This window comes from Mastigoproctus giganteus, chromosome 12 (assembly GCF_048544385.1).
Source record: "Mastigoproctus giganteus isolate SK-2022 chromosome 12, ASM4854438v1, whole genome shotgun sequence".
Classification (NCBI taxonomy): Eukaryota; Metazoa; Arthropoda; class Arachnida; order Uropygi; family Thelyphonidae; genus Mastigoproctus; species Mastigoproctus giganteus.
Genome location: NC_143586.1, coordinates 96819136 through 96846850, shown reverse-complemented (window position 1 = coordinate 96846850; position 27715 = coordinate 96819136). Strand labels below are relative to the sequence as shown.

Sequence of the window (27715 nt, the reverse complement as noted above, 5' to 3'; positions counted from 1 at the left end):
ACAGCTTATTCCACTCTCAGCAGCCATCTGTTCAATTGATATCTGGATGTCATTGAAGATCAGCTGTTCAGTTTTCTCCATGAATTCAGCAGTGAGATGTGGATGGCTGCCCACTTTTTTCCTAATCATGGATGCTCTCTGGTCGCATTTGGACTGTCTCCGCCGATGTTTTACATCGCAATGGACAGATATCCCCATACACCATAGACATCTCTTCGTGGATAGTCTTTGGCTGTTTGCCTTGCGAAAACAGAAATAATGTAATGGATTGATATTCAACTATGTAACAAAAAAAAAAAAACATGAGAGGTAGAGCAATGAAACTTCTTGCATAAATTACTAGATAAATAGCCAATATAGTTATTAAAATGAAATGTTTATAGAAAACACATAAGGTTTTGTTTGTTGTTGTTTGTTATTTGGTTTTTAGGAGCATTAGCAACTAAGGCCATATTGCTCTGGGAATATGCGGTGGTCATTCCCTGACCTTTCCGCATCCTCCGTATTTGGTGGTCACGGGCTCGAACTCTGGTCTAATCAAGAAGCATGTACTACGCACTGCTGCTCCTGCCCTCCTGGCTACGGAGGCACCACCAGAAGGTTTTGATACCCCTCATAATTCCTCAGTGGGGCAAAGACGACTTCGTTAATTTCAATCCTTCTAAAACTTTGTTCTGTCATATCTTGCAAAAAGGAGTCTATAGCCCTGTGCGTATCTTTGTTGAACTCAGATTTCCAGGCAAGCTCACCTATTTCTGTTAGGGGTTACCCTGGCTTCTAATCCCTGTTGGCATAAGCATATCACAAATATTGCTTCCTCTGCATCTAAAAAATTTGGTTTTCTCTTTTGTGCTCGGCATTACTTTTATTCTAAACAACTACTCACTCTGTACAACTATTCTCAAATCTGCCTTACCATGGAATGTTGTTCTCGCATCTGGGGCAGTGTCCCCAAAACCTCTCTCAGGCTTCTAGACTCCTAAGGTATTCCTTGAGCAGCATGATGCACAGGTAAAGTGTGTTGTTTGAAGGTATACAGGAATTTTGGGCAGGAGCAGCAGTGCATAGCACACGCGTCTTGATTAGACCGGGGTTCAAGCCCGTACCCACCAAATACGGAGGATGTGGAAAGGTCAGGGAATGACCACTGCATATCCCTGGAGCAATATGGCCTTAGTTGCTAATGCTCCTAAAAACCAAATAACAAATATTCTCCAAACTTATTATTTTTACAGTTTTTAACAGTTTACACACACACACACACACGTTGGAATGCGCACTGAATTAAGTGGAAGGGGAAAATGTTTATTGAAGGTGAAAAACTTTAAATTTATATCATTGAAAAGAAAATGTTAAAGTAACGAAGTCTTCATATATATATATATATATATATAATTAGATTTAAATAATGTTAGAAAAGGAATATTACATAATAAAAATAAAAAGGAGGGTACAGCACACATCAGGGGCAGCAAAACGCATAATCCTCTACATGATGCTTGAAATATAATCATATAAATTAGAATAAAGTTATATAATAAAATAAAATAATGCCAGCAGTACGGCAAGACAAGAGCGAAAAAACAAAATTAAACTTAAATTCAAAAAACAGGGAGGGAAGAGAAATGTAACAAGAGTAAAAATATTGCAGCGAAAACTCTAAATTAATTTAGAAAATCTAAATATACGAATAATCATTCTTTGAAATTTAAAAGCCAATTAAATGAAATTTAGCGGTGCCCCCTCTGATGGGCACCAGGTCCAAATTTATGTGAAATATCACCAAACAGAGATTTAAACTACTACAACAAAACCAAACAAAACAAAAATAAACAAAAATAGACTGACCATTATGCCCCATCTCAACAGAGGACCACAAGGCCAATAATGGTCAGGGAATCGCTGCATTTCGAACGCTAAACAAATCACCGCAAAGGAGAAACGATCGCAAGATCAGTCCGCCACACCGATCCCCAGATCGAATCGCCAATGCAGGGAATTGAACAGCGGTGGTCCTGATGCAGCGAAAATCAAAAATAGAACAGACATTAGCACTCCAGTACAAAGCCACACTACTGACAAAGGCAAATGTAACCCGTTTATATAAATGAATAATGAACTATAGATGGCAGTACAGGCGCAGCGTTAGCAATTCGCCCAATACTATCATGTGACATAATTAGATTTAAATAATGTTAGAAAAGGAATATTACATAATAAAAATAAAAAGGAGGGTACAGCACACATCAGGGGCAGCAAAACGCATAATCCTCTACATGATGCTTGAAATATAATCATATAAATTAGAATAAAGTTATATAATAAAATAAAATAATGCCAGCAGTACGGCAAGACAAGAGCGAAAAAACAAAATTAAACTTAAATTCAAAAAACAGGGAGGGAAGAGAAATGTAACAAGAGTAAAAATATTGCAGCGAAAACTCTAAATTAATTTAGAAAATCTAAATATACGAATAATCATTCTTTGAAATTTAAAAGCCAATTAAATTTAAAAGCCAATTAAATGAAATTTAGCGGTGCCCCCTCTGATGGGCACCAGGTCCAAATTTATGTGAAATATCACCAAACAGAGATTTAAACTACTACAACAAAACCAAACAAAACAAAAATAAACAAAAATAGACTGACCATTATACTTTATTCTAATTTATATGATTATATATATATATATATATATATTTGAATAATGTTGGAAAAGAAGTACGGTGGATTCCGGTTATTTGGACCACCGGTTAATCGGGGCAGCCATTTATTTGGGGCAAATCTTAAAAAACAAAAACCAATAGAGAAAATCAAAAATAGAACAGACAAGAGCACTCCAGTGCAAAGCCAGGGTTTACTTCGGTTAATTGGGACAAAATGCCGCTTAATCGGGGCAGGAGACCTCAGCACTGGAGATTACCCTACAATTGTCTCCGACCGTACCACATAGTTCGGTCGAAATTCTGGAGGTCAACCATAAAACAATTAGAGTCACCTGTTTATTGGGCTTTTGTGTTAGTGCAATCTATCATAAACGGACAGTAAACTCGATCTTATTGAATTTGCGGTAATACCGACAGCTGGAATTCTGTGGGTTATTATGATAAAATGTGTTTACACTTCCATGGAATCTTCAATCATATAAAAAAAATAATTTTCAGAATCTTCTCTTCATTCCTATTTTTAAAGCTTCGTAATTTGTTACTCTGTTCTCACTTGCGCGTGTTGTGTTACTTGCAATTTGTGTGTGCCGTGTCCTTTGTTATTGATTGCTTATCTTATTACTGTTTTAAATTTTAACCCCCACCCACAAATGTCAGTGAACAGAAATGTCAACTAGTTAGTAGGTACATATTACAGTATGTATTAATTATTCCGATTATCACTATATTCTTCCGATTTTCACGTATCATTAATTTTTTAATTGGTAAGGTAATAAAGAGTAAATCTGAGCCTGTGGATAATATTCCTCCTATTTTCGCTAATTAGAATCGCTGTTTAATGGAATTAAAATTTAATTCACAAACGTGATCACAATGACTGGCGCTTACAACACATCGTATAATGAACGGTACTTTACTGTGGTGAGTTCGTCCTAATGTGATTTGATTGTACAGTGAAGTAATTGTAAAGGGGGGGGGGGGTAAATTGTATTTTTAACTATTTACGTGAAACTTCGGATAATTGGGGCAGCCGCTTAATCGGGCCAAAATGCACTAGTCCCGATGTGTCCCAAATAACCGGAATCGATTGTATTACTTAATAAAAATAAAAAAATAAAAAGGAGGGTACAGCACACATCAAAGGCAGCAAAAAGCACATTCCTCTACATGATGCTTGAAACATAGTCATATAAATTAGAATAAAGTTTAAAATAATAAAATAATGCCAGCAGTACGGCAAGACAAGAGCGAAAAAACAAAATTAAACCTAAATTCGAATCTAACAGGGAGGGAAGAGAAAGGTAACAAGAATGAAAATATATTGCAAAGGAAACTCTAAATTAATTTAGAAAATCTAATTATACGAATAATAATTCATTGAAATTTAAAGCCAATTAAATAGAAATTTAGCGGTGCCCCCTCTGATGGGCACCAGGTCCAAATTTATGTGAAATATCACCAAACAGAGATTTAAACCATTCACAATAAAACAAAACAAAACAAAAATAGAAAAAATAGACTGACCATTATGCCCCATCTCAACAGAGGACCACAAGGCCAATAATGGTCAGGGAATCGCTGCATTTCGAATGCTAAACAAATCGCCACAAAGGTGAAACGATCACAAGATCAGTCCGCCACACCGATCCCCAGATCAAACCGCCAATGCAGGGAATTGAACAGCGGTGGTCCTGATGCAGCGAAAATCAAAAATAGAACAGACAAGAGCACTCCAGTGCAAATCCACACTACTGACAAAAGTAAACTTAACCAGTTTATATAAACAAATAATAAACTATAGATGGCAGTACAGGCGCAGCGTTAGCAATTCGCCCAATACTATCATGTGACATAATTATATTTGAATAATGTTGGAAAAGAAGTATTACTTAATAAAAATAAAAAAAAATTTGATTTTTGCTGCATCAGGACCACCGCTGTTCAATTCCCTGCATTGGTGGTTCGATCTGGGGATCGGTGTGGCGGACTGATCTTGCGATCGTTTCGCCTTTGCGGCGATTTGTTTAGTGTTCGAAATGCAGCGATTCCCTGACCATTATTGGCCTTGTGGTCCTCTGTTGAGATGGGGCATAATGGTCAGTCTACTTTTTTATATTTTTTCTATTTTTGTTTTGTTTTGTTTTATTGTGAATGGTTTAAATCTCTGTTTGGTGATATTTCACATAAATTTGGACCTGGTGCCCATTAGAGGGGGCACCACTAAATTTCTATTTAATTGGCTTTAAATTTCAATGAATTATTATTCGTATAATTAGAGTTTCCGTTGCAATATATTTTCATTCTTGTTACCTTTCTCTTCCCTCCCTGTTAGATTTGAATTTAGGTTTAATTTTGTTTTTTCGCTCTTGTCTTGCCGTACTGCTAGCATTATTTTATTATTTTAAACCTTATTCTAATTTATATGACTATATATATATATGATATGAAGTACATAGAAGTGTATATAACAGAGTTAATATTGGTATTACGCTGTTTTTATTAATATTTGTGTATGGTGTTTATGGACTAGTGCCATTTGCTGTGGCAATATATATAATGCGACCATAATGTAATATATTATTTGTTAGCATGTATGTGTTAGTATATAATAGGGTTACCAGATTTAAAATTCAAAAACTAGGACAAAATAGGAAAAAAACTAGAACACTTTTAGTTTTAAAAACGAGAACAATTTAAAAATTATGTTTATTACTAAAAATTACAATATGGTATTTATTTTTATTGCCAATCATTCTCAGTAAGTTTGGATTACAAAGTAAGTAATTATAAAATGTTGGGTTCAACAGAAAGACAGCAGAGGTTTCTGATCTCGTCCGAGTGTCACTGAATTTGAGAGAGATGTTGTAGCGAAGTCATAATTTGACTTGTGTAATTTTGAAGTAATACAGTCCACTTAATGCAACCGGCACATTAATTTTATTTATTCTGTTGCGTTGACCGAAGGTGCAAAAGCACAGAATATTTAATGAAATTTCATTTTACAATGAGATGATTTTTTTTTTTTTATATTTATAAAAAAAACTGGGACGCAAGTGTAAAATCTGTGGGATGTCCTAAAAACGAGGACATGTCCTCGGAACGAGGACGTCTGGTAACCCTGTATATGGTGGAGATTAGTTTTTAAAAAGAAAGATTGCATAAAAAACGATATATTATTAATAAATTTAAGGAGGAACGAACTGGACAAGCATTTAGAGAGAATGGTTGTGTGAATTTTTTTTTTTTTTTTTTTGGCTGATGCTACATAAGCTAATATGCTTTCTTTCTTGCATCACATGCCACAATTACTATTACTATAATTTTAAGATTAATTCAGTCACAATAACAAGAAGTTCTTTTGACCGAAGTAATCTTTTGTGATGGCGATATTGCAGACAGCTGTCACTGAAGAAGTGATGAGAAAATACCACGAAATGTTTGACCCTATCATGTACATATTTACAATTCAGCAATAAATATAATAATGCCAACATAGGTTTCGAGTGCCTTATTATCTTCACACTTCTAGATTCCATTCAAAAGAAAGAGAGCAATCAGGTTAATTAGTGTCTCATATATGTTCTGTTTCTGCTGCATGCCTTTTCTATAGGTATTTCCTTGCGCACTGTTCTTCTAAATTGGGTTCTGTAATTCCCCCTCTCTCTCTTCCAAACAAATCCAAATATGTACCACAGCCAATCAACTAATCTACAGAAATTTACTTCTAATTTCACCAAATATCTTCTTCTGTCCTTCGACCCTTCAACCCACGCACAGTACTAAGTACTGTAACATCTAATAGCTTTTAGGTTTGGAGTTTTCATAAAAAACAATAATAATAATAATAATAAAATCCTTCAGTATTACTGTAAGATCAATTTTAACATTCTTCTGTGTGCTTAATTTTATTATTATTTTTTTTCCAAGATAAAAAGATACTGAATGTTAACTTTAATGAGTCTCTACCTGTCAAAATGATGCTTCTAAATTTATGTAGTACCATTTGAATTTTTTTTTTGTTATGTGAAAATCAGCCAATATAAGTTTGACATAAAATAAATTACTGCTTTTTACAATGTATGTAGCAGATGACTCTGAAATTTCAAATGAAACTTTTTTTTTTTTCTTTTTCTTAATTTGATTCCTAACATGGTCACAAAGTTTCTCCGTATTTTTCTTTTCATTAAAACATGTGCAATTTCTTACATTAAGATTGGAGTTTTTAAAATATATATATTTTTGCAAAATGAAAAATAGATGTAGCATTTCATAGTGATGGTGTCATCTGCTTATTTTCATTAGGGAAATGGCCTACATAGAAAAATAGAAGCGTTGTATGATATAGCATTCTTTGCAATATATGCTCATTTCATCGTAAGTTTATGGTGCACTGCTAATTAACAATGTTTTTCAGTAACTGCCAAAGAAATATGACGTGAAATTTCAGAAGACATATGCGAGATTTTTCGTGTACTGTAAAAGGTAACACATTTGCCTTGTATACTATATGTAAATGTGATTTTTCAATTGCAGGCTGGGAAATATGATGTAATCAGATATTTGCAAACAAATAAGCATAAGAACAGCGTTGTAGTGCTAGAAATAAATGCAAAAATATATGTAGTGTTTCATAGTGATAGTAATGTTATATGTGCCTAATGTTTTTTCCATCTTTTGTCGTAGAAAGTAATCTTGCTCTGAGTTGTGCTAATCATATAGGTGTATTTGTCAAAAATACCTTTCCTGATGGTGAAATAGCAAAATTATATGGTTGTGCAAGAACAAAAACAATAGGCATTGTTAATGAAATTGCAGATAGAGAAAGAAGAGAGTGATGGCTTTCAAAAATGGGCTGTTTTCGGTTGTTACATGTGGCAGTAATTAAAGTGATTCTAAGCTATATCCCATTGTGGTGACCTTTAGTTAAAAAAAAAAAAAAAAGCAAATCAAAAAAAGCTTGATCCATATGTAATTCCTTCAAAAAGCTGTCTACCATTTAGTGATGATATGGTGCTTGTTGTCGTAGGCTTAAAAACTCGAGTAGTGAGGTCTTCAAAGAGAAGCTTGAGCACTTGGTGGTAATGAGCTGTACTTGTCATCTTATTAATTTGTGTGCTGAAAAGGGACCTGCATGAAACTTTTTTTTTTTTCTTTTTCTTATTTTGATTCCTGACATGGTGACAAAGTTTCCCCGTATTTTTCTTTTCATTAAAACATGCGCAATCTGTTACATTAAGATTGCAGTTTTTAAAATATATATATTTTTGCAAAATGCAAAAATAGATGTAGCATTTCATAGTGATGGTGTCATCTGCTTATTTTCATTAGGGAAATGGCCTACATAGAATGTAGGCCATTCTTGTTGTGAAAGTTGATGAATATTTGGTTTTGGTGGATATTTTTTACTAGAAAGAAGTGCTATGACAGTGGCATTCTTTGACGTCTATTTAAAGAAGAGGTTAGAAGTGTCCAGAAAGGCCGTAAGAGCACTTTTCTGTTACCAAATTGAAAAGTACAAGTGATCACTAGTCATTGCCACTGACTCATAGCCAAAATTTATGAACTCAGAAAAAGAACCTCTAAAATGCAGACTTCTGTGATGAAAGCAATCCTAAACAGGCCAAACAAGCAAGCTGATAATTCTAGACATGTTATCTTCACTTGTGCAGAAAGTGCGTATCTAAGAAACTGCTTGTTTCTTTTAAATGTTATGCCACTGTTTGAAAATCCAGACTGTACTCTTCAATCAAACGTATAATGGTGTTAAAAAAAATTTCATCACCTTATTTTTTAGATTGTTTGTCCTTATACTGGTAGCTACTCTTTTAGAAATAACCGAATAAACATAAATACATAATAACAATACACATATGAAATTATGAATTGCAGAAAACTTTTGTGCCTTGAATATACAGTGAAATAAGTACTTTAATCCAAAATAACAACAATGTCAATTGTGGTTCTTATAATAAGATTTCTCAGGAATGTATTCCTGAGAAATCTTATTATAATTGCGGGAAGTAATTTTGCCTCAAGTTATACACCTCAGCATTCACTGTACCCTTCACAAATTCAAGATGACCAACTCTTCTATGTGAAATACAGCCCCGTATCATTTGAGATGCTGGCCATCTGAACCATGCAGGTTGAATTTTGATTCATCAGAGAAAATAACACATTTACATTGATCCTCGGACCAACTAACATGCTCTTTTGCCCACTTTAAAAAGTGGCTTTTTTCTTGAATATTGCTACTAATCCCAATGAAAAAACGTGTCTACTGCTGCTCTAGCAGTGCTGTTTTGAAATCTGTATTTGAGGTTAATGAGGATCGTCCTGTGCTGCAGAAGATATTCATGGATGTCCACATCCTTTCTGTTTTTACTGTCAGTTTCTAATTTTCATAATAAATGACCCGCTATTGACTGATTACAGTGAATCCTTTTAGCTATTTCATGCATGGAATGTCCTTCTGCATTCACTGCAGCAGCAACACTTTTACTACATTGTGTTAATTGCAGTAGTACAGAATACTTGGCTCGTGGCATATCCACTATATTTATATTGCTGCACTGTATTTATACTGTGACACAATCATGCATGGCATCATCTAAGAGAGCTTACTAAAGATGGATGATGCAATATGGTAATGCTATTACAAAACATATATGTATATTGCTAAATTTCACAGAAATTCGGTGAATTTCGCAAGTGATGCAATTTTTTTGAGCACCACTGTACCTGAAATCCATGTACTGAGGTCATTACTTCTAGATAGGTTAAAGAAGGTTTTGTGCTATCTTATGCTAGCAGTTTTTAAATCTTCTACTTCCATTTTGGAAGTTCATTACCACAGTAGACTAAGCCGACCGGGCTAGCTGAGTGGGTAAAGTACCTGCCTGGCAACCCAAAGGTCGCGGGTTCGATTCCCGCCTCGGGCTTGGATCAAAGTACTGCAAAAACCTTGGGAGGTGCAATATGGCCACAGAAGCCGATGCGCCAACAACTACCAAATCACAATCACAGTAGACTAAAACAGAAGGGTGATTCTGACTTAGGCATTTCTACAATGATTGTGAAAAGGATTCTGTTATAAGTGCTGAGGTAGCACGAATTTCATTATTTGGCTTTGCATCAGTTTCAAATTTGATATATTTTTGTGGACAAGTTTCCAGTTCTTGATGTCACTAGAGATAAAGAAACAGGTGAAACAAAATAGTTTTGCAGCATTATTTCAGTCAATTTCAGTGTAGCACTCTATCAGACACTTATGAAAGAAGGAAAAATAAATGTCCAGTGATCCTTTGTCTAGGAACTGAACTAGGACTTTTTCTTCTTCTTTTTTTTTTTTTTTTTTTACAGTTCCAGCTAATAGAGAAGTTTCCCCTAAATTTTTGCTGATTTATTGGCATATTAATTTATTTTCTAGAATATTCCTAGTTACGATACTTAGTTTATTTTCAATTTAGATGTAGAGATTTTGTAGGTTATTACTTAGTATCGGTAAAATTTGTACCATTCAAAACTTGCCGCCATTGTTGTAGTATATTAGATTGATACAGAATAGCATGATGTATATCTCGACTAGATAGCATAAGATATAAAGTAAAACTAGATAGCATAATATGTAGCACTGTATTAGGAATCTGTTAGCTTAGTACAGTATTGTCAATTAATCAATTAAATTTATAAATCTTATTAATTTTCATTATTAATTAATTAAATTGTATTTAAATGGAAATCAAACAGACTCGAACAGCAAAGCAATGAGCACAAAGTAGCAGAAGTGCTGTGATTCGGGGGAGAACCGAAGGGGGCGATTCTCCAAGGCATCACAGTCTAAAGAAAATTTGCAAAATGTGACATGTTTGCAGATCTTTCTGGAACAGGACATGATCTAGACATGGAGGGTGTCTTTATGTGTATGATAGATGCAGAGAATGTGACGAAATTAGGTGCCAACTCAGCGTTCTAATGAGCATCTATGAGAGTTTGAATAGTTGGGTAGATGGCCTTGAAGGAATTAAAATGGGGGGGGGGGGCTATCAAGCCCTCAACTGCCCGAGCTCACTCTTGTGCACCAGGCAACATAGCCGCAATCATCAGGGCAGAATGCGCTGGTTCCACAGGAGCTACTTATTGTCGGTGACTCAGTTGTCAGGGAAACCGGAAATATTGTGCAAAAGGGATAGGTGGAATAGGACCAGGGTATGTTGATCTAAGAGATACAAGCTAAAGGTTATAATGATTTATGCACCAACATCGAGCCATGATGATGAAAAGGTTGAAGAAAAATGTACACCGAAATTGAGAGTCTTCTAGATGACCAGAAAACCCACTACACTATTATTATGGGGGACTTCAATGCTAAGGTTGGAAAAAGACAAAACAGTGCAGAAAGGGGAACTATAGGAAATTTTGGAATTGGTGAAAGAAATGAGAGGTGAAAGACTTGTGGAATTTGCAGAATCTCAAAGACTGTCAGTAATGAACACTTTTTTCAAGAAAAGGGTGAACAGAAAGTGGACATGGAAGAGTCCAAATGGATTAACAACTAATGAAATCGACTTTCCTCACTAACAGAAGATATATTGTGAATGATGTTACCGTCCTGAATAAGGTAAATGTTGGAAGTGATCACAGAATGGTAAGATGTACACTTGATATAAATGTAGGAAAGGAAAGGAAAAGCTGACTCAAGTAAATAATACAAAGGTCTTTGAGATAACAGAAGAGGAGAAAAAGCAGTATGTACTGGAACTTAAGAACAAGTTTGAGCTTCTGCAAACTGCTCAGGACCAAGATATCGACGAGGAATATTACAACTTTCTGAAAGTGATAAAGCCCAAGAAATCTATAGGGAAAAAGAAATCCAAAGAAGAAAAAATTAGTCAAGAAACACTTGTCATGATGAACCGAAGACGACAAATGAAGAGCAAGATAAACACTGACAAGGAAAAAATTGAGTATACTGAGTTATGCAAAGCCATTAGAAAGAGACTCAGAGAGGACATAAGAAGATTTAACACAAGAAAAGTAGAGCAAGCATTAAGGGAAAACAAAGGATTTAAATCAACAGCCATGAGCAGTAATACAGAAAGACAAGTGATACTGAAACTGAAGAATAGCAATGGTGTACTTATAAACAGCAGAGAAGGCATAATTCAAATAGCAGGAGACTACTATAGAGAATTATACTAGGAGCAGGGGAATGATGCCAGCAGTGGGGAAGATGGATTGCAAAGTAGCAACACATACGACATACCCAATATTCTTCCTGATGAGGTAGAACATGCAGTGAAGAAAATGAAGAATCAGAAAGCCCCGGGAGAAGATGAAGTTACTGTAGAGTTGTTAAAATTGGGAGGAAGAGACATAACACAAAAACTGGCAAGGCTCTTCACAAAGTGCATTAGAAAAGGTGTGACACCTAAGCAGTGGAATAATGCAATCATAGTTTTGCTGCATAAGAAAGGAGATAAATCAGAAATTGGAAATTACAGACCAATTAGCTTGTTATCCCACATCTACAAGTTGTTCACAAGGGTCATTACTAACAGATTACAAAGAATACTTGATGAGAATCAACCGAAAGAGCAAGCTGGCTTTAGGACAGGATTCTCAACTATGGATCACCTTCACGTAATATCACAGCTAATGGAGAAAGCAAGTGAATATAAAACACCATTATGCCTGGCATTTGTGGATTATGAAAAGGCATTTGACTCCATACAGCATAAGGCAATGTTTCGGGCACTGGAAAGACAAGGCATTGATACCCCATATATTATGATTTTGAAGAAAATATATGAGAGTGCTACCTCCTTTATTAGGCTAGACAAAGACAGTAGGAAATTTAAAATTGAGAAAGGAGTTCGACAAGGAGACACAATATCTCCGAAGCTGTTTACTGCTGCCCTTGAGGAAGCTTTCAGAAGATTAGACTGGTCGCAGAAAGGAGTCAATGTGAACAGAGAGTACCTAAACCATTTACGATTTGCAGATGACATTGTGGTCATAAGCCATGATCCCAAAGAATTAGAGGAAAATCTTAATCAGTTATGCACAGCTAGTAAGGATTTTGGACTAAAGGTGAATATGGCTAAAACAAAAGTAATGATGAACAAGTATGCCACAGAAAGGGAAATAATGATTGAAGGAGCAGTAATTGAAAAGGTGGAGTCATACTTATCTGGGACAAGTTATTAGCTGTAATAATGATAAATGGCTGGAAGTCAAGAGAAGAATAAATTTTGGACAGATAGCATTCAGGAAATATAGTCACATACTGAAGAGCAATATCCCAGTTTGTCTGAAACGTAAAGTAATGAACCACTGTATACTCCCCACCATGACTTATGGAAGTGAAACTTGGGCACTCACCAAAAGAATGGAAGAGAAGCTGAGAACTACACAGCGAAGAATGGAATGAATTATATTGGGAATCAGACTATTAGATAAGAAGGGAAACACGTGGATTAGGCAGCAAACTCAAGTAAAGGACATTCTTATAAAAACTAAAGAACTAAAATGGTCTTGGGCAGGACACAGCTCGAAGACATGATGACAGATGGACTAAGAAAATAACAGAATGGTACCCAAGAAAAGCTAGAAGAAAACCTGGAAGACAAAGGCAGAGATGGATAGATGAAATTCATGAGTTTGTGGGTAATAAAATGGATGGCCAGTGCTCAAAACAGAAGGAACTGGAAAGTTGCTGGAGAGGCCTTCATCCTGCAGTGGATTGAAAATGGCTGATGATGACAACTTTATTTTGTGTGTTACGTGGATTCAAGCATACAGTGTGGATAACTGTCTACTATTTTATGCTTACCACTAAGCAGTGGCCTAGTGGTTAGCATAAAATTAAGGCTTACTGCTTATGTGTTTGTTTTTACAGAATGGTATTGTATTTACTAATGCAGGGCACTTTTTATTTAACATCTCAAAGAATCCACTATGGCAGAGGTTTCCAAGCTTTCTCGGTGCACGGTGCCCTTAGTGCCCCAGTAATCTTTTCATGGCACACGTAGGCCAAAAGAAACACCTAACGCAGTGGTTTTCAACCTTTTAATATATACCTATATAATAATTTTATTCTTTATATAGAGGTACTAAATAAGGATCAGTTATAAATCACCACAAAATTAAAAAGATATGGTACAATGGATACCGTGCACCTTTTTATAATGAAATAAATATACAAATTTTAAAAAATAGTAATAACTTTTTTTTAAGTAACTTAAACCCAAATTACACGGCACCCCAAGAATGTTGTTGGGCACCCCGGTTAAAAACCACTGCACTATGATCTGCGTAAGTAATAGCAAAAGGCTGTTTAAAATCATAGATATAAAAAAATTATATGAATTGAAATGATAGATATAAAAAAGATTAGATTTGTGGTAGTGCCAAATTTATCTGTGATAAATGTTTAATTTAGAGTAATTCGTTATTTGAACAGGAGTTGAAAACAAAGAGGAGGTAAAAAATCTTGGGATGTCAGATAACAATTCCTACCTATGTCTGTGTATAAAGTGATAAAAATTGTATACTGTAATAGCTATATCAGCATAGTTTTCTGTAGTCCAGTAGTAACATTTTTACTTTTTTTGCATGGTTAGAATTGAAGAAATAGAAAATCAAATACAGCAATGGTGTCATTATTAATGCACTCGTGCTGATGTCTACCCTGCATTTCCACTTGAGCAGGTTTTTATTCCCACTGGTGTAATATGTTTTCAGCATGCCTGAAGGAAGAGAGTACACTCTAGAATGAAAGAATAAATGGCAATTTCATTTTTACACTTTATTTAAAAGTATAGCTTTGTAGGTCCAGTATATTATAGAGAGTTACAAAATTGCAGAATTTTAACTTTTTTCCCTATTCCACTTAACCATTAAATTGATGTTTTGAGCCATTTTGAGGCTGTAGTTGAAAAAAAGCCAAAGATCAAAGATGTATGTGTGCTTTGAGCAGTGGCATGACCAGGGTAGGGTCAACAGGTACATTGTACCCTTGATGCCAAAATCTGGTATTGTGGTGCATTTTTAGAAAAGTAATACTTCAATATACATATGTGTATAAGAAAAAAATAACTAACTTTAACATACTTACTAAATATTAAAAAAATAATAATTTATAAAAGTTTTGTTGTTATTTATTTACATGCATATATAGACATTTAGGCACCTCATTTAAAACCAAAAATAACAGATAGGTTAGCATTAGGCAATTTGTACCTTTTCTGTGAATGTACCTGCTGACAAAAAATTCCTGGTTTTGCCACTGGCTTTGAGCCTGAACAATTCAGGTAACCACTGTGTTCCATCCTTTTGACAGGCCCATCTGAAAGTGCATTATGTGGGGATTAGCTTGTTTCTCTATAGTGAAATTTTTGGGGTGAACTAGGCACTTCGTTATAGAGAGGATAGATAGATGCGGTCAAGATCAAGTTAATCCACATATATGTAGATTAACTTCTGTGTATAGCAGTATTTCCTATAGTGAGTTTTCCTCTCCTGTCTTGGATATATTCTAGTTTACCTTGGAACTTTATGCAATATTACAAATTTAAGAAAGTAATACTAATATAGTGAAATGTTCTGGAAGGAGTTTTATGTACAAGAAACAAATCAGTAATTTTTACATTCAGAATTTTTACTCATTAAGAGTTGTCATCACAAAAGTATAACATCAGGATTATTTTTAGCAGAGGAGCCATCATGTTTTACCTGGCAGTCAGATGAATACCCGTTCTGGCATACTTACTGGAAATGGAAGACATGGCACTCATACTGGAACATCTGCCCATCTTTCTCCACTTCAGCATGTTGGACAGCCTTTGTATTTAGCCACTACCACCCAGCCTGATTTGTATCGGTAAGTGGTAATAATAATATGATGTTTCACTATGGATGGTGTTTTTTTTATTTATTTATTTTTTGGATACAAACACTGATATAATATTTAAGACTGAAATTTTAGACTTATCTACGATCTTCAATTAGTTATTTCTATTTAATTTAATAATTTGTTATAATAGCCTTTATCTTAAATTTATTTCATGTTTTAAATTTTTTCTGAAAAAAATAAACCATTAGGAATGGAGATGATGACCATGTAATTCTTACAGTATAAATTATATATACAGTCAAACTTGGTTATAAAAAGCATCAGGGGACTGACAAAATTTCCTCATTATAACCATTACTTGCTATATCAATGATAGTAGAGATGGGGAAACCCCTGGGGCCATTAAACAATGAACACTTTATATCAATGATGAGTTAAATCTACCTCCTATTTTTTTTTTAAATTCTCAGTAACTTGAGAAAAAGATAGATTCAAAAAACAAAAGAAATATTAGAGAGAAAAAAATAATATAAGTATATACCTACATATTATTTGTATTAATATGCTTGTATAAACTGCAATACACTTTATATTAAACACAATTTCAATTAGTCTTTATTTATGAATCTTAAAATTGATGTTTGTTTTAAAGATTTCACTTTGATATTTCTTAAGTTTCCCCTTAAAACACTCAACATGTTAAAGTCTAAAGTCTCATTGCTTGCCTCAGTTCCTTCTAAAAAATTGACTAATGTATCTATTGCACCTTGAGCTTGCGGGCACTGATTTTGATTCACTTTCAATTGTCGTCATCACAATCATTGTCTTTACCATCGTCGTTATTGTCTTTGTTGAGCACAGCATCTACAATGTCACTCTCTGTAGGAAGACCACTAGTTAATAAGTTGTCAGCGACTCGTACAAATTCATCGATGTTATCCATATTAAAACCTACAACGTTGTTATGTAGCAACCATTCGGATAATAGTAAGTTGTTTTCTTTGTTTCCATCTTTGTTATCTACAATTGAAATTTCATTTGAATTTAATTTCGATTTCTCAAAGCAGTTCGATATGGTTGTCAAAGTAATGTTGTTCCACGCATCATTCAATAAATTTATAGCATCCAATATCAATATAGACTCATTAAGTTTCTGTTCTCTTTGACTGATCAGATGTAGAATTAGAAATCTTTTATAAAATCCTTTAAAACTCTTGATTACACCTATGTCCATTGGCTGTGAAATTGATGTCATATTGGGAGGCAGAAACACTAGCTTAATGTTGGACAAATTTTAAATCTGGGGAGGTGCAGGGCAGTTATTAACTAACAATAAAATATTTTTCTTCTTTTTGTATAGCTCCTTATTCCAATCATTTACATATTGCTGAAAATATCCGAACTCATCCAAGCTTTCTTGTTTGCAGTCCCACAGGAAGTTTCCTTACATTTTTGAAACACCGAGGTTTTAACGATTTTCCAAAAACAAACAGTTTTTTATCAGTTCCTGTCATATTTGTGCATACAAGCACCATCAAGCGATCCTTTGATTTTTTTCCACCAACACATTTTTCCCCTTTGAATTTAAATGTATTGTGAGGTGTCAAATTATTAAAAAAAAAAAAAAGTCCTGTTTCATCAGCGTTAAAGATGTCTTCCTTCTTGAAATCTTTCCTGATTTATGCCCAAACATGGTCAATCCAATTAAAGCCATTACTGGATCTGCAGATCAAGATTCTCCACTAATTTTTGTATAAATGAATTTGTGTTGGTTTTTAAATCGATCCAGTCAACAATTGTTACACACAAAAATCGTTGTGTCCAAATTGTTTAGCAAATTTTTCCCACTTGAGCTTTCAAGATCAGGCCAGGGCCATGCAAAGGTACTTGTGGGGCCCGGATGCAAAAGGGATTAAGGGGCTTATGTGCCGATATGTAAACCTCTTTATTCTTCCACAATGTCAATACACTTGACTATACACTTTGATGGCTCCCTAGATCAGGGTCCTGGTGCAGCCATCCAGTGCAACCCCCCCCCCTCCGTTTGCACGGCCCTGGATCGGACCATATATTGAAAATACATCACTTCTTTGTGTGGTGAACCATTATTATTATCATTATTATTAGCTATATTGTGCAAGGAAGCCTGAGGCTTATGCTGCACCAGCAAAAAAAAATTCCCAAATTACCCTGAGAGAGAGTCAGAAGCAGAAAGGAATTACCAAGAAAGAGAAGAATGATTTTGAAGCAATGCTTCATCAACATTTGTAATCTCGCCGTTTTCTAAAATTTTTTTTTCAGTTATGTTCTTTTCCAGTGCCGATATGTAAACATCTTTATTGTTCCACATTGTTGACACACTTGAAGAGGATAGAGAAAACTTTTTACACACTTCAACATTTTTTGCACCACATTCTAACTCGTGAATAATTTAAACTTTTTCGCGAATTGAGAGACTTTCTTTTGTTAGTAGACGTGTTTCCGAAGGAAGGGTTCATTTCTAACTGATTTTACTTTAAAATAATAAAGTGATCTGCATACAAAGTTCTTAGATGTCCCGAGATAAATTTATGGTTCAGTGAATACAAGACAATCTGTAAATAGAGTAATGCGACAAGTGGAATGCCAGTGCACTATTGTATAGCCCCTGTCCCCATAAGGACAAGGTCATATACCAGCCACTAATCCGATGCAGGTGGTCATAAAGCTAAGTTGCCCTTTTTATTTCGTCTATTCCAAGAATGTTTGTATAGTTACCAGAATTTGCTCAGTATATCCATGTAGTATGCTCGTTATACAGTGAGTGATTGTATGGGAATACGCATACATTAAAATCATTATGGTATTTTACTCTTTACAGCCATGATCTCATTATTTCTGTGCTCATTATAACCAAGTTCTACTGTATATTAAAGACTTTTGTTTTTGAAAAATTAGCTTATACAGCACAGGTATTCCTTCCTTAACAATATTTCATCCTAACAAAACCTGAAAATTACCACAAATATTTGGTTTGTGACATCCCTCATCTCATTATTATTAGTATTAGTTGTAGTGGCAAATGGTTCTATGGAGCAATCTTATATACAGCATCAGCCAAAAAAAAACTGCTCACCTCGTGCCCATTTTGCTCTAATGAAGTGTCTATTTCTACCATAAATTTATTCAAACTATCCACTTCCACAACAACAGCAGACAAAAGTTTGTTTCAGCAATCACTGTTACTCTCTAGCTGAAAGAGATCTTTCAGCTAGAGAGTAACAGATCTCTTTCGCAGATCTCTCTCCTGCAGCTATCCTATTTCAATTTATGTTCACTTATGTGTGTTGTCCCAGAAAGAGCAAGAATACCATCATCATTAAGTTTACACAATCCATTTATAGCTTTATACACTCAGTCAGGTTCACCCAGAAGGGCCTAGTTTCCAAGTCATTACTGCCCTGCCAACTTTGTATCATCTACAAACCTACACAATACATCTCATGTGTTTTCATCAATATCTTTAATAAATATTGTAAATAGTAGGGGAGACAGCATTGAACCCTGAGTGACATCAAAAAGAGTAGTGTCCATTTATAACCATCCTCTTTGTTTTGCCACTCAACTATCTCTTGAGCCATAGTAGTAACTTGCCCCTGTTGCCATACTTCTCCAATTTATAAAGCAGTCATGCATGCAGAACAGTGTCAAAAATTTTACTGAAATCTAAATTAAGTTAACTGCAGCCATTATCAACCCACTGCAGGATGGAAGCCTCCTCAACAATTCATGCTGAGGGAAATGGACCATAATCTGCCACGCTGGTCCAGTGCGGGTTGGCAGATCGACCATATTCAGCAGTCAGGGGCTTTAAGCCCGGTCTACTCAAAGAGCGTGTGCTACTGCACTCCCACTCCTGACCACTTAGCTACGGAGAAAACAATCCTCCAATAAATCCACAAAAGTCTTGCTAGCGTGCAAGCGATCAACCCACATGTTCCAGCCAATATCTGGAAAGTAAAAATCCTCCATTACAAGACATTCTGATTTACTGGTCCATTCTATTTCTCTGCACAACTGTTTATTGTACTCATCAGCGTCATTAGGCCTATAACATACTCGTACTCTCGTTTTTCCCTTGCCCAATGTTTTTGTCACACCAAACAGACTCAACATTGCACTGTCCACCCACTTCCTTAGAATTTGTGTTTCTTAACTAACAGCATGACCCTTCCTCCCTTCCTACCCTGTCTGTACTTTCTGTACAAATTTTGCTCCCCAAATTCCAATTCTGCACTGCTTATATCTGTGTGACACCGTGTCTCTGATATCCCAATAATATCTGCATTTGATGTCTTGATCAGCACTTCAAATTCATCAATTTTATTTACTATACTTCTAGCATTAGTGTACATGCAAGTATACATTCACTTGTTCTTACTCTTGTTTACCCTAACACATCCCATGTATTTACTTGTTCCATGATGACTCCCAGCAGTCCTTGAAATCCGCAGCAACTTCCTCTCTAGGCTGCTGTTCATTCAATAGAAGCAGTGCAAGAATCACTTTCGCTTCTGCCTGCGTCTACCGTTACTCTTCTAGTCTGTGAATCACTCCAAACTAGTAGTTTTCCAATCCACCTAACACTGCCTCGTTAGCATCAGTAAATATTCTTGCACACTTTCTATTTAAGTGTATCCTATCACATCTCAGGAGAGAAGCAGTCTCTCCTGTTAGCAAGCACAGAACACACTGAAAAAAATTTTACACTGGGAACCTTGCACAATCTCTCCAGGGGCGAATTGATTGACAAGGCTCTCATCATATACTCCCTCCTATCGTGTCTTGGCAGAATTGCAGACACTTTCAAATTTCACCCTCACTCGCAACTTTTTTACAGTATTGACTTGTACTTGTTAAGTAAATCTGCATATCATCAGCCATTTTCAATCTGCAGATCTCTTACTCTTAGTGCCAACGTGTACAACAGTATCACCTTTTGTGCCCTTAAAAGATGATATCATATCTGCTCTACGTCATCAACTTTTCCCCCTGGCAGAACCCTTTTGAACCCTGGTCCTGTTCCACCTATCCTTTTTGCATACTATATACCCCGTCTCCCTGACAATAAAGTCACCGACAATAACTAGTTCCTGTAGGACCGGTGCAGTCTGCCTTGGAGATTGCTACTGTGTTGCCTGATGCACATGATTGAGCTCTGGCATTGAGTTGGGCAGCTGAGTGCTTGATGGGCCCCTCATAGTAATTTCTTCGAGCGTATTTACCCTACACCTCAAACTCTCATAGGCGCCCATCAGAACACTGAGTTGGCACTTAATTTCTTCAGTTTTTGCACCTAGCACATACAAAGACATCCTCCTTGACTAGATCGTGTCCTGTTCTAGACAGGTCTGCAAACATTTCAGATTTCGTGCATTCTTTTAGACTGTGATGCATGGGAGAATCACCCCTTCAGTTCTCCCGCGAGTCACAGCACTCTGGCTATTCTGTGAACACTGCTTTGCTGCTAGTCTGGGTCATGATTTCGTTTTAAGTATAATTTAATTAACAATGAAATTTAATAAATTTTATTGATAATACTATACTAATCTAACAGATTTCTAATACACTGCTACGTATTTTGCTATCTAGTTTTATGTTAAACTTTGCGGTATTCCGTATCATATCATAATGGCAAGTTACAGACGTAAAATCTACGGACACTTAGCATTAACTTTCACTATCTAAATTCAAAATAAACCACAGAGCTTGGCTAGAACTATAAAGCTACTTATAGAAAATAATTTAGTGTAACAATTAAGTCAATAAAACAACTAAAATATAAATGAAAACCTAGTGTTCCCCTGAGCTGCAAAAATCTTGACCAACGTGGTAGTAACCTCGTAACTTGAATGATGATATCCAGCTCAGGATGTTGGGGCTCACATCACCAGATGTGAGCCCCTAGGGTTTATTATATTTAAATTATAAAAAAAGATCAGAATTGATTCCATTCATTTTTTTTGTTATACATTTATAGGATTATTTTTGTTTAAAATTAATCTAAAAATTGAAGTACCCTAATAATCCCTTTACTCATGAAATACATGGTGCCTTGCTTGTGGGTGCCTCCGTAGCCAGGTGGGAAGGAGCAGCAGTGCGTAGCACACGCTTCTTGATTAGACCGGGGTTCGAGCCCGTCACCACCAAATACGGAGGATGCGAAAAGGTCAGGGAATGACCACCGCATACCCCGGAGCAATATGGCCTTAGTTGCTAATGCTCCTAAAAACCAAATAAACAAACAACAACAAGCCTTGCTTGTGGTGACCTTGAGTAATGACATTCTCGTGGCAGTATGCCTATTCATCCTAGGGACTCACATCTGGTGAGTATGGGCTTGGCACACCCAGGGTCCTGAGCCGGATATCATCTTTCTTCTCTTCCTTTCTACTTCTCTCTCTCTCTCTCTCTCTCTCTCTCTCTCTCTCTCTCTCTCTCTCTCTCTCTCTCTCAGGGTAACTCAGGATTTTTTTTTTTTTTTTTTTGGCTGGTGCAGCATAAGCCTCAGGCTTCCTTGCACCATATGGCTAATAATAATAATAAATCCCTAGTTATAATCTACACATTAGCTTACCTTTTGCACCATTACCTCCTCTTCAAACCCCCCCCCCCTCCTCCGGCCCAAAAAGCCTTATCGTTTATGTTATTATTACTTTGTTTGAAGGGCTAGACATTAAGAATTCTGTAAAATTTACTTTCCCTTATAATAGTAAAGAAAATTTTTAATATTCATGCTTAGGAAGAAACAAAGTAAACATTTAACTTTTCTTTTGTTTCTTTACAGAGAATACTGTCGACCTGCAGTATATGTTACCTCTAACTTGACTCAACAGGCAACATATCTACCAACAATCAGCCAGTCTCAGAAATATGTTTTAACACCAGGACAGATTCCAACAGCAGCTGGTCCATTTCCAACTGCTCAGTTGCCTGCCCCTCCTCCTGCTCATCATCATCATAATACTAACCGTTCTGCCATTGCAGCTACTGTTCCTTATGCCACAGCCCATGCAACTACCCATCCACTGCCAGCCCACATGCAGCCAGCAACTGCTAATCCTGCAGCAATTCTGCCAACATCAACAGTATCGATTACGTCATTTCCTGCTACTGCTCAACCTGTTGCCCCACCTCCACCATATGGATATAGTGTAAATCCACTTAGTCCTGCCAAATCCCAGTACCAGCATCTTTACCAAATGTTTGGAGAATGAAACATTCTGAAACTTGAATAGTGAACTTGTATTCTGCAGTATTTAGTGTATATGCGCATGTGATATATGGTTGTTATTTTTGTTCATTTTCAAGTGGTGAGTAACACCAAAGGAAGCTGCAGATTCGTTGACTTCATTACCTAGATCAGCAAAGGTGGCAAGTTCCTTGAAAAGCACTGTTCAAAATGGGCGCAGACATGAAACCTTTTCCATAATAAAACTGTGGTTTTGAAAATAGTAAAGACTGTTTTATCCTTGGCATGTTGAAAAGTATTCCTTTTGAATTTTATTTAGACTGTTCTGCTGTTAGTCTATCTACTTTCATTTTGTCATATGTATATTAATATTGTATTTAGAGATGTCACTCTGCTACAGAAAGTGTGAAATAATCATGTATATGTGTCTGTACATATTTGAATATATATATATATATATATTTATTTATATATATATATAAAATATATATCATGAGATCTAAAATAATGGCTGTTGATATATTTATACAGTTTGAATTTATCACATTATTTTAACATAGCTGTACTGTTTAAGTAAAATGTAGAACTGATTGTTTTCTGATGTAGACCATGTTTAATATATTTTGGGAAAATGAAACAATTTAATATATTGTTTTGGAACTGATATTCTTTCTACTTTGCAAAAGTTACAGAAAGAAAATTTATAAGTTTGGTTTTGTGAATTGTTTAATCTTTATAGCATTATTTTAGCAAAATTTGTTTCCCAAACATTTAGCTTTAAGGGAGTTTAATTGTGAGTGGCATAGCAATAAGTATAATAATATTTAGTATGTATATGAATTGCCTGATTTCTGAAAGAATACTGCAGGTTTCTTATGGTCAGTGTTAGAATTTTTATTTATTATTATTTTTTATATAAATTAACATTGAACATAATAAGCATTTAAACTCATTACTGGTCATAACTGCATTTGATAATGAAAATATTTACTTATTAACATGAATGAAATTATTTTATAATTTCAGCAAGCTGAATCTTGTTACAGCTTCACAGAATAATTTTTTGTTAGCTTTTATCTCAATTAGGAACAGTATTTTGAAATAGGTTTTTTTTTTTTTTTTTTTTTTTTGTCATAAAAGAAATCAACTAACTTGTGCTTTATGAAATGAGAGAGAAACCTAGTCATGCAATGTTTCAAACTTTTGCTTTTTAAATAGTTAAAGCATTTTACTTCCATTTAAAATATTAATAATATTTAATAATACAACTATTTTATTTAATGTATTGTCTATTATGTATATTAAACTCTAAAAATAGTCTAGTATACATAATCAAATGTTCATAGATGCCAGTTACTTTTCTTTTTTGTGTTTAATTATTCTTGAATATAGTAAATATTTAAACAGTATTATACTGGATATAGCTGCATCTGAAAATTATTAAAATTACCTTTGTTGGTGCTTGTTTTTAGTATAACAGTTTTTGCATAAATAATTGAATATTCAAATTATGGTCAGATCATTATGTACTTATATTAACTCAGGGTATCACTAATTTTTAGCTGCTAAAATGGAAAAAAACATTAGTTGTATCTTTTAATTTTTTTATTTGTTTTGCTTATGTTTTTTTTTGGTAACAAAATATTTGGGAAAAAGTTTTGTCCATCAGACAAACCATCTTACTACTCTTCAACTGCTTTGCTATATCACAATATATATATATATATATATATATATATATATATATATATATATATATATATATAAAACACATGGTTAGACATATCTTATTGTCTGTCTCCTCCACATTCAGTTTTGTTCATTAATCTGCATTCACTGCTAGTCGTTATCACTCATATTTTAATTTATCTGAAAAACATTATTTCTATGTGTAAATGAAAGGATGGATTATTTGCACAATTAGAAAGTAATTCTTCAACTATGTAGTTAAAGAAGTTGTATATTTTGGGGGAAAAAATTTAAATTTCATTTAGAAAACTACCATAGATTGTATATAACCAAGTAATTCAATACATTTTATATGTAATTTTATTTTGTGCTGTATGTTTTATAAGGCATAAGATTCATTTAATTTCTTATTGAGGAATTTTATTGAATTCAGTTGTAGAAACTTTTTATATATATATATTAGTAAATGGGAGAGGTTTTAAAATTACAAAATTCAGAGTGAAAACAAATGCTAAATTGTTTCACTTGAGAATTATTTTATCTTCTTTTCTGTTTGTCTTTTTACAACCACATAATGCATATGCATGGATGGGGAAAGTTGATTAAAAGCTTCATATTATAATAGGCCATCAATTTTATTATTTGTCAGTTTGTTTCATACTCTGCATTTTTAAAACTACTTTAAATATATTTCATTGCAGTATATTATTGTGTAGGTATTTCATTCACATAACCATAGCTAATTACACAGTAATAGTGCTTATTTAAGTGAGTTATATATTAGTATTACTGTTAAGTTCTTTTACATTACTATGTTGGTATCACATATAATATTATTATTACTTAATTGTGTATATGTATATTTTGGATATTATTTAACACATTGAATTAATCCTTAAAGTTATATAAATGCTCACCTAACTTAATAATCTTATAAAATAACACAGCACTGTAAAGTTATGGTAAACAAAGTTAATTCACTTTCTTGTGTTACTACAACATGACTGCTTGATTTTAGTCAGTTCTTTTAAGTAACAAATATTTTGGGTAGGTATGAAGTGAATCCGTACTTTAATTTCTTAGGGCTTCTGTGAAAAGTAAAATGTGAGCTTATTTTTAAGATGTCCATTAGAGATATTTTGCATCTTTTTTGTTATGTTAGTGTCCTTAGTTTTCAGTAAGGTTTTGGTTTGTGCATTTTTATTATTTTTCCATTAATTTGGTGGTTTGGGATGTATGTTCTGGTACTGCCCTTTGGATTTTTTTTTTTTTTGTTATATTTTTCTGTACCTAATAATTATAATCAGTATTTAACTAGCCTGAATGGAGCATTTCTAACATATTAAACTATTAGAATGATATATCTGATTTCATCTTTCTGCTTATGCCTACCATGTTACAGTAGCTTCTTATAAACAGGAGATTTGTGATGAAGCTGTAGCTTTGTGCATCATTTATGCTTTTGCAATTTTTGATTTGTTCTTGAGTACTGGATTATCTCAATTGCTTATGTTTAGTATCCTGATTTAGCAGCAGCCTATCACTGCATTTATTAATTTGATCACTATTCTAGTTTGATATACATATTTCCACATACTGACCACAGAATATTCTTTATTTTTGATTTCTACTCACTTCGAGACAACCTTTGAAGTGAAAGAAACCATTCAGATCAGAAAATTTAGAGGTAGAGTTTGGTTTAGATATAAGGCCACTGAGATTACTTTTCTGGCTAGTCCAAAAATCTTGACATTTTTTATATACATATATATAAAATCTTTATATATATGTATACATTTTTTAGCACAGGCTAGAGTAATCATTTGGATGTTATTTTATTCAGTAATTGAAACAGAATGGTTAGCTTTTGATGCAAAATGTTTTGTCAACAATTACATTTTAATTAAAATACCAAACATGAAAAAATAATATTTTTAACAAAAAAAAAAAGCTTATTTTTTCTACCAAATGAGAGCAAAATAGATAAGTTTGAAGGATGGGAACATTATTAGTGATATGTATATGCATGCATGAGTGTATGTACAGGATATTTGCATATATTTATGGCTAAACATAATTTCTAGGCTTATTCTGAGTAGCTGCTGTTCACTTGATACCTTGCTGTAGACACATTTTATAGGAAAATTATGCTCATATACTATAACTGAAAGTATCAGAGAAGAATTCAACTCTTGGACACTGCTTCAGCATCCCCTCGTTTAAAAGTTATTTTAATTATAACATGTTACTGAAATCTTTCCTGCTCTTGTCATGTTTGGGGTTGTAAATAATAAAAGAAAGATTTCTTATTTGGGAAATGTAATTGTATTATAATATTTCCTATGAAGCATGAATACCACAAATATTGAGGCCATAGAAATTTTTTCTTGTAATTCAAGAATGTGTTTATCACATTGAGCTTTTTTTATGGCCAGTTATACTAGAAATTATTGATGTACATAAAATAATAGGTGCATAAAGGAAGTTGGAAATTTTACTGAATATATTTTGTGTGTGTATTTATATTCATGTTATCAAATTTTGGTAATTGCATAGTCACTGCAAACATTGCATAATGCTTGGCATTCATCTTCAGTAACTTTCCACAATGATAATTGATAGGAGAAAATTAGAAGAGAGGTGACGGGACTATTTTTTATTATTGTCACCATATTATGGCTTGTCTATACTTTTCATTGATGTTTGAAATAAAATTAAAATTGGTTGTTATACATATTCCTTTTGTATAACAAAAAAATGTTTATAGTTATGAAAATGTAAAACTTCATATAACCAGTAACATTCTGTATGCATCACTGAAACTGAATTTCATTTCTTCTAGTTATAATAACTGCTTCAAACGGTTATTGACATTAAAAAAATATCAGCAGCTTGACGGTGTAAATAAGGTGATACCTTAAGATGTACAATTAATAATTATGTTATTTATGTTTGAATAGGGTTTGAGGAGCCCTGTTGAACTGAGATTGCTGCTTTTAATTTTCAAAACTTAAACATGTTCCCTCTAAAATGCCAGTAATGAAGTAAGCTTTTTACTGCAAAAAAATAAAAAATAAAAAAAAAATAAAAAACCAACTATACTCTACCTCTGAATTATCTCAGTTTTAAGTGTAGTTTCATCTGTAAACTGTTGTGCCTCACTATTATGATACTGTAGAGCCAGTGAAAAGAGTTTTGATTAAATATCAAGTTGTTTGTAGTTCGATATTTTCACTGTCTTTAACAGTACTTCTATTACTGTTTCTAGCACAC

At 34.2% G+C, this 27715-nt stretch overlaps 1 protein-coding gene across 4 annotated transcripts in view; it reads left to right on the top strand.

Moving 5' to 3' along the window:
- LOC150077290 (uncharacterized) overlaps window positions 1-23013 on the top strand; it is a 427304-nt gene extending 404291 nt beyond the window's left edge. For 3 of the 4 annotated variants that reach the window (XM_090386488.1, XM_090386485.1, XM_090386486.1), the window contains 2 exons: window positions 15380-15549; window positions 22349-23013. In XM_090386488.1, the coding sequence (XP_090242614.1) occupies window positions 15380-15549; window positions 22349-22778 (600 nt within the window). In that variant the 3' untranslated portion in view covers window positions 22779-23013. The remainder of the gene's footprint in view (window positions 1-15379; window positions 15550-22348) is intronic. The other variant, XM_090386489.1, reaches the window with a different exon arrangement.
- Window positions 23014-27715: the final 4702 nt, after the last annotated feature.